Raw genomic sequence first — 7,977 nt, forward strand, 5'->3', positions numbered from 1 at the left:
GGCCAACTTTATTCTTTGACCCCAAAACTTACTGTGGTCCTTCCTCAGTTCACTTCTACACCTCCCGTAGCTCTTTTTTATTTTGAAAATCATGCAAGATCAGGTTCCCAGAATTAAGGACAACAATGACCTTATTTAGAACAAGGAAGCCTCTTCCTTCTCAGGTGTCCACTCTAGGGGCAAGTGGTGACCACCAGGTGGTCTTGTTCTTGCTAGTTAAGATCTGGAGATGCGGAAGAATAAGAACTCATATTTGATTGTCAAAAATATGGAGCATGACAAAGACACCAAAGCCGTCTCTCTTTCTTCACTGGAGTTGAGTCCAGATGCTCTAGGGAATGAATCTCTGGGTTAAAACAATGCTGAATTTATTGATCTATTTCTCATAATACTATAACCAAGAATTAAGTATGTAGTTATACAAGTGAGCTCATATTACTATGATAACTTACACATCTTCAAGATACTATAAATACAAATTGAATTTAACAAATATTTTTAAGATGAATGTGATTTTTTTCTTTTTTAAAAAAATATTTTATTTATTTATTTGAGAAAGAAAGAAAAAGCCTGCATGCATGTGCACAATAGAACCGGGGGGGGGGGGGACAGAAGGAGAGGGAGAAGCAGGCTCCCAGCTGAGCAGGGAGTCTGACAAAGGCACTGGATTCCAGCACCCCGAGATCGTGACCTGAGCCGAAGGCAGCTGCTTAAACCATTGAGCCATCCAGGCACCCCTAATCTTTTTCTTAATAATTATAGTAACAAAAAATGATTCACTTTTGTGGCAGTGGGACTAGGAGCCGGAAATTAAATCAGAATCTCCTCATGTTTTATCAAAAGCATGCAATTTTAAGTGCATTTAACACACTGGTCCTGTACTTTAAAGTGTATAATATACTTTCAGATAGTTTATTAAAATTTGATGCTTAGTACAGCTGGAGTAACTGGCCTCATTTTACAGACATAGAATCAAGGCTTGGACAGATTAACTGGCCCAAGGTCGTGCAGCTGGTAAGAAGTATAGCAGGAACACAAAGCTAGTTTTGCAACTCTTTTTTCACCCTGAATTTTAGCCTCAAAATTTCTTGACAGGATCTCCTTCAAGGCAGATGATAGTAGTTTGGAAAGCAAATAAAAAAAGCATAACTGTAGAAGAGATGAAAAGAACAACACTTAAAATCTGAGGACACTGCCCCTCATGTATGGACAGGCTAGTGTCAACTTTTATTGAATGCATCAGAAGTATTTAAAAAATGTTGATACTGAAAGTTTATATGTCTGTCTTCTTTTAAAGAGTCAAAAGATTTAGGAATACGGAGTCATCATAAATGATGGAGCTGGGTGGTGGCTGTCCCCAGTAGACTATCTATGTGCTTTCCTCTCTGCACAGATCCCACCAGCCTCCTTGACTCAAATTTTACCAGACTGGCCCCTGGAAGCATCTGGGCTTGCAATTCCTATATTAAACTAATATAAGAAGTAAATTCTATCATTTTGTCTTTATTTTTAGATAAGATTTTATTTTTTAATTGTTTTTTAAGATTTTATTTATTTATTTACTTGACAGAGAGAGAGAGCGAGAGCGCACAAGCAGGCAGACTGACAGGCAGAAGAAGAGGGAGAAGGAGGCCCCCTTGCTGAGTAGGGACCTTGACAAGGGGCTCATTCCCAGTACTCTGGGAACATGACCTGAGCCAAAGGAAGACACCCATCCAACCCACTGAGCCATCCAGGAGCCCTAACAAGATTTTAGACTAGTTTGCTAGATGAGCTTTCATTTGAATTTTGAATGCACCCCAACACTTACATCCAGAAAAAATGTCTTTTCCACATATCAGTGTCTCTTGAAAATATCCAGGACATTTAGCAGTGCAGTACATAGAGGCGTGTGGTTCCACAAAGTTGTTATACCAAAGCTGAGCTGTCGTTTTGTTAATTCTTGTGATCTGAAATCTTTCTTTGATGCCATTTTTATAAAAATAAAGTTTCCTTGGTTGGCAGTTCTTAATTGCTGCTTGACAGTATATAGAGATATTCATACCCATCTTAAAAACTGTGGCTGGTTCTACCCAGATGTGGCCAGAGCAGTTTATATTTGTAATTCCTGGAAACAAATGGATAAAATTTTTAAAATTCCATGTAAAACATTAGAACAAGAGATTCAAAAGAATATGCCATTGCATTTAAATTTTATTCTTGTCTATTAACTAAATGATCTTCATTGGAAAAAAAATTTTAGGACTAACTGTCTTTTAATTGATTAGTTTATTTATTTTTTTAAAGATTTTATTTATTTATTTGACACAGAGAGAGAGAGAGATCACAAATAGGCAGAGCAGCAGGCAGAGGGAGAAGCAGACTCTCTGCTGAGCAGAGAGCCTGATGTGGGGCTTGATTCCAGGACCCTGAGATCATGACCTGAGCCAAAGGCAGAGTCTTAACCCGCTAAGTCATACAGGTGTCCCTGGTTAGTTTATTATAATGTGTTTTTACTGTGCTTCAGTTGATGCTCAGCAACATGATACAAATCTTTAAGGGTCAGCCTTTAAGCTACTCTGTCTCAAGAACAAATATAATTGGCTCTTCTATTTTAAAGTAGAGTGGGGTATTATGAGGCTATGCCATTTTCAATGGTAAGATTAGAAATAATACTTGGCACTGCAGAATCCAAACCCCATTCTCTATCTACTCAATCAATTGTTCATTGCTCTGTAGATAATGGCTACTTTTATCAGAAAATTATGAGTTTAGGGGTGCCTGGGTGGGTCAGTTGGTTAAACGTCTGCCTTTAGCTCAGGTCGTGATCTCAGCGTCCTGGGATCGAATCCCCCATTGGGCTCCCTGCTCAGTGGGAGCCTGCTTCTCCCTCTCCCTCTGCTGCCCCCCGCTAGTGCTCTCTCCCTCTCTCAAATAAATAAAATCTTTAAAAAAAGAAGATTGTGAGTTTAATGAATAAAATTATACTCTTACTAATGACAAAAATCTATTGTTTGATAACCACTTAAAATTCATCATTAATTTAATAATATGGGAAAATATTCAGAATATATTTTGTTAAAAAGCAAATTGCAGAACAACATATTTAATAGAGGCTCAATATCAGAAACAAATGAGTGAAGAGAAATACACTAAGATATTAACAATGATGGTCTGTGTGTTAGACTAATTTTTCATTTTTCATTTCATTTTTCTGTGTTTTAAAAATTACATAGTGAATGTATTACTTTTATAGCCCAAAATAATAATTTAAAGTCATTTTCATAAGCTCAAATGACAGTGCAATGCAGTATCAGTTAAATAAAATTCACATCAAGGAAAATATATTTTTGTCTTTTTCTGGAAATACTTGCATTAAAATATCTTAAAATAATGATAAAGGTAAATATTTGATTTTAAAAGGTCCTTATCTTTAGATTTCAATGCCTATAGAATTAACTTGTATAATACAAATGTAATTCAATATTTCCATTTACATAATGAACATTTATGTATAAACTATAAATATTTAAATGTTGAAGTACTGATAAAAATAATTCCATCATTATTAAGAGGACATTGAAACCAAAGACATGAAAAGGAAGTTTTAAGAAAGCATCCGACTGCTTTAAATAAGGTCAGCAACTCAAGGTTAGACAAACTGAATCCCCAGGACATTAAAAAAAATGTCAATACCAACATGAATTATTATGAGTAGTGTTTGAAAAAAATAGAAAATATAAAAAATGTCAGAAGACTTCAGATTTGGACAAATGTCCTGGTTTTCAAAAATAGAATAAAGAAGAACCCCAGAAACTTTGGACCACAGAGCTTTAGTATATTCAGGAATAAATTAGTAAGTCAATGATTTCTCAGTACCTAAAAAAAATCAGTAGCCAGTGGGAATCAACACAGATTGTGTAAGAATAAGTTATACAAATATGTTAATTTCTTCTTTTAATAGGGTTAGTCAATTGATCAGAGGAATGTTAAACTTCTCTTAAATTTTTGTTTAATTTTGGCAGAGCTATTGAAAAAGGGGGAACTTGGAAAAAATGTAGTCTGGATGATTTTAAAACTATTCATAGATTGAACAATAATGTATAAAATAATTTCTTTTATCTTTTTTAAAGATTTTATTTATTTGAGAGAGAGAGAGCACGAACAAGGTGAAGGGCAGAGAGAGAACCTGACTTCCTGCTGAGCGGGGAGCTCAGTGTTCCCAGGACTCCTGGATCATGACATGAGTTGAAGGTGGATGCTTTACCAGCTGAGCCACCCAGGTGTCCCTATAAAATAATTTCTAAGGGACAGCCTGAGGGTCTCTAATGCCATATTGGAGGGGATTGACTCATTTTTCTACACTCTATATTAATTACTTGAATGTATAAACACAAGTCCTACTTATTGTTTGCATATTTCAAGAAGCTGGAAAAAGCTAGCTGGGGACTTATTTCTTCTAAATCTTCTTAGATACCTGTGGTCTGACTCTGGGAGTGTCTGATACCTGCTGGAGGAATACTAATTCTGATGATAGGGCTACCTCTACATCCCCAATATAATCGTGTTCCAACTTACAGAAGAGAGTTTCCTTTTGTTGTTATTCTGAGTAACTTGCACAATTTGCAAAACTTTCTTCAAGGTCTAGAAACCTACCTTGGTGTTGCTGTCTCCCAATAAATGAATTTCTGCCACCTGCCCAGGATACAAAGCCCTCAGTAGAAACTCTCAAATGCCAACAGTTATCCTGCCTGAATTTCTGATGATCCCCCCTCCTGGATTCCTCAAAGCTCTTATGTCTGTATCTGTAATAGAGCTAAATGTTTGTGTGGGTTATAAAATGGGAATGATAATAGCACAATACTATTGCACAAAGTTGTGAGGAATAAAAGGCTTAGCACAGTGCTCGTTACATAGTAACTATCAACAATGGTTTGTGGAGTTGAATTAAATTCAAATGTTTGATGGATTATCATGCGACAGTTATAACAGTTCAAAGATAGAACAAGCCAACTCAGAATATTTAGGTTTTCATGGAAATATTCATATATGAGTTAGAGGTTTGATCCTTAGTGATGTTTGAGAAAGGAATCCTGCCATTAGGAGGGAGGTTGGACTGTTTTATTTCATTTACACATAAAATTTTTATGTGCATATAGTTTTCTCAATCTAACAATTTCTGATTCTTCAGAGATCTTACCATAATGCTTTGAAAATCATAAACACTCAACATTTTTTGGATAAAAAATAACAAGTACTAAAAATACTATACCTCCGTGACACCAATTGAAGAATATGTAAAGAGCTATTACCACATCCCATTGAATTGTGACCTGATTCATTCCTAAAAGCAGGAAAAAGCTTTTTGTTCCCCTCTAGGAAAGAAAAAATATGAAAAATGTTTAAATTATAATATTTTAATAAAATAACAATAATAAAAGGCATTACGTTTTTTTCCCAGCAGTTAGTATTGCCTTTGATGAGACCATTTCAATAGGAAGAAAAGAAGAAAGGAGGAAAGGAAGAAAAGAGGAAGGTGAGAACGGAAGGGAGGAGGAAACAAGGCAAAGAAAAGTCACTGGTATGTGAGGAGATAAAATACAGATGGAAGAATAAAGCAAAAGCATGGCTTTTATCCTTCAAAAGTCACTGCGAATTACCTTAGTAGATTTTTGACCCTTGATAAAACACACCTTTTTCTAATCTTATCTCTCTCATCAGAAACCTCTGCTCTAACTCCAGATGATAAATTCTCCTGACCAGATTTCTGTGCCTAAGAAGCTCCAGAAATATCAGTCTTTGATGAGTTAAACTTGGGAAAAGACAAAAATTGCAGAACTTCAAGAAAAAGTGTGCCTGGGTGGCTCAGTCATGAAGCGTCTACCTGCAGCTCAGGTCATGATGTCAGGGTTCTGGGATGGAGCCCTGCTTTGGGCTCTCTGCTCAACGGGAAGCCTGCTTCTCCATCTCCCATTCCCCCCTCTTGTGTTCCCTCTTTCACAGTCTCTCTCTCTGTGTCGATTAAATAAATAAAATCTTGAAGAAAAAGAAAAAGAAAAAAAAAAACTTCCAGAAAGAAAGCATAATTTTGATTACAGAAGATGAAGTAAGACAAAGGCATAGGTGCTCTCACCAGTTACATTTATTTAAAAAAAGCCTTTTCATCTGTAGATAGTTGAAAAGAAACTCATTATATAAATTCCAAACAATATTGCCATCAGTTCACAATTAGAGTTGCATTATTTAGTCGGTTACCTACATTATTGAACAATTCAGTTACTCAATAACCAACATTATTTAATTATTTTTATATGTTTAATAAAACCTGAGCCATTCATATAAAACAGCAAAACAAAATCATGACTTGTCATGTGTAAGTATCTGATAACATTTTTTTTTTCTTAAAGATTTTATTTATTTGAGAGAGAGAGCATGAGCGGGGGCAGGAACAAAGGGAGAGGGAGAAGCAGACTCTATGCAGCGCACGGAGCCTGACATGGGGCTCGATCCCAGGACCCTGAGACCACAAACTGAGCCAAAATCAAGAGTTGGATGTTCAACCAACTAAGCTATCAGGCACCCCATCCATATCTGATAACATTTTTACAAACTTGGGTACCCATGACCCCCATGAATATAAGAATCCCTTTCATAATTTGTTAGCAATGTTAGGTCTTCTCTTTTTAAATAATAGGCAAAGCAAGACCTAACATATTCCTCGTTAGAAGTTAACTACTCACCCAATAGAATATTTGCAGTAATTACTTTTTAAAATGATGTGATATCAGACAGTATTTTAGATTCACCTTTCATCAGTATCCACCATATGAAATACCACAAGAACTTAAAAAAAAAACAACCTGGCCCATGTATTTCCAAACAAAAATGTAGCTGTTTTTAGGTATTTGGGTGATCATTGTCTCTTTACCTTTTATTGCTGGAAGCACGTAATTCCACTTCAGGGCCAGGTTGCTATCTTGTAGCCTGCATCATGTCCTCCTTCTCCACTGCCTGCTTGTCAATAATTACTTCAGATTTTCAGCAATGAGGCAAATGGAAATGTCAGCAAAGCCCTGACCTACATTTCAGATTCTTGAAAAGGAACTCAAAAACTGTGCAATTCGAAATGACTGGCTCACATGTCACTATTTGGGAAAACCCAGATTACTGAACGTGAACTGCTTTGTTAGTACTTTTTTTCTCAGTTTAATTTAAAAAGATCTGTCTCATCCAAGAAGTAGAACACATATGTAGAGTCTATCTATCAAAATATAACACCAAAATATACAAAAATATAATGCTTAGTTTTAATGTACAATTAGCGTTGATATTTATTATGAACCAGTTTCTTAAGACAGTTTAAATGCTACTGTTGACCATTTATTTACTGAGCCTTTTTGAGTGTCTAATATGTGTCAGGTATTGTTCTGGGCATTAAAGATATAATGTTGATTAATTACCACTCAGCTCTTTTGTTGTATTATTTAAAGTGATTTAATTACAGATCAGTGGAACTATCACCCATGCTTTAACAGGATTCTATAAGCAAATAAAAAATTACCAGATATTTGGTGCATTTGTAGTCGGTGTCACCAGGGGCTTTTCCCAGCATAATCTTTCCTCCCACATCCTTTATTACTTCAACATGAATATCTTTCCACTTCATGTATTTCTTTTTATTGTAAATGACAGTTAAGTTACTTGTTTCAATGAAATTCTTTTTTTTTAACATTTTTTAATTGTTATGTTAGTCACCGTATAGTACATCATTTGTTTTTTTTTTTTTTTTTGAAGATTTTATCCATTTATTTGACAGAGATCACAAGTAGGCAGAGAGGCAGGCAGAGAGAGAGAGAGAGAGGAGGAAGCAGGCTCCCCGACAGGCAGAGAGCCCGATGTGGGGCTCAATCCCAGGACCCTGAGATCATGACCTGAGCTGAAAGCAGAGGCTTTTAACTCACTGAGCCACCCAGGTGCCCCACATCATTAGTTTTTGAT

The 7,977-nt window shown here is 35.9% G+C and overlaps 1 protein-coding gene across 1 annotated transcript in view; it reads right to left on the reverse strand.

The window, feature by feature from the left end:
- The window catches only part of IL23R (interleukin 23 receptor), a 65,062-nt gene extending 58,083 nt beyond the window's left edge, over positions 1 to 6,979 (reverse strand). The window contains exons 1-3 of the mRNA XM_047726341.1: positions 6,908 to 6,979; positions 5,252 to 5,354; positions 1,811 to 2,107 (exon numbers count right to left, since the gene is read on the reverse strand). Coding sequence (XP_047582297.1) covers positions 1,811 to 2,107; positions 5,252 to 5,321 — 367 coding nt within the window. The 5' untranslated portion in view covers positions 5,322 to 5,354; positions 6,908 to 6,979. The remainder of the gene's footprint in view (positions 1 to 1,810; positions 2,108 to 5,251; positions 5,355 to 6,907) is intronic.
- Positions 6,980 to 7,977: the final 998 nt, after the last annotated feature.

This window comes from Lutra lutra, chromosome 4 (genome assembly GCF_902655055.1).
Source record: "Lutra lutra chromosome 4, mLutLut1.2, whole genome shotgun sequence".
In the NCBI taxonomy this organism is placed as follows: Eukaryota; Metazoa; Chordata; class Mammalia; order Carnivora; family Mustelidae; genus Lutra; species Lutra lutra.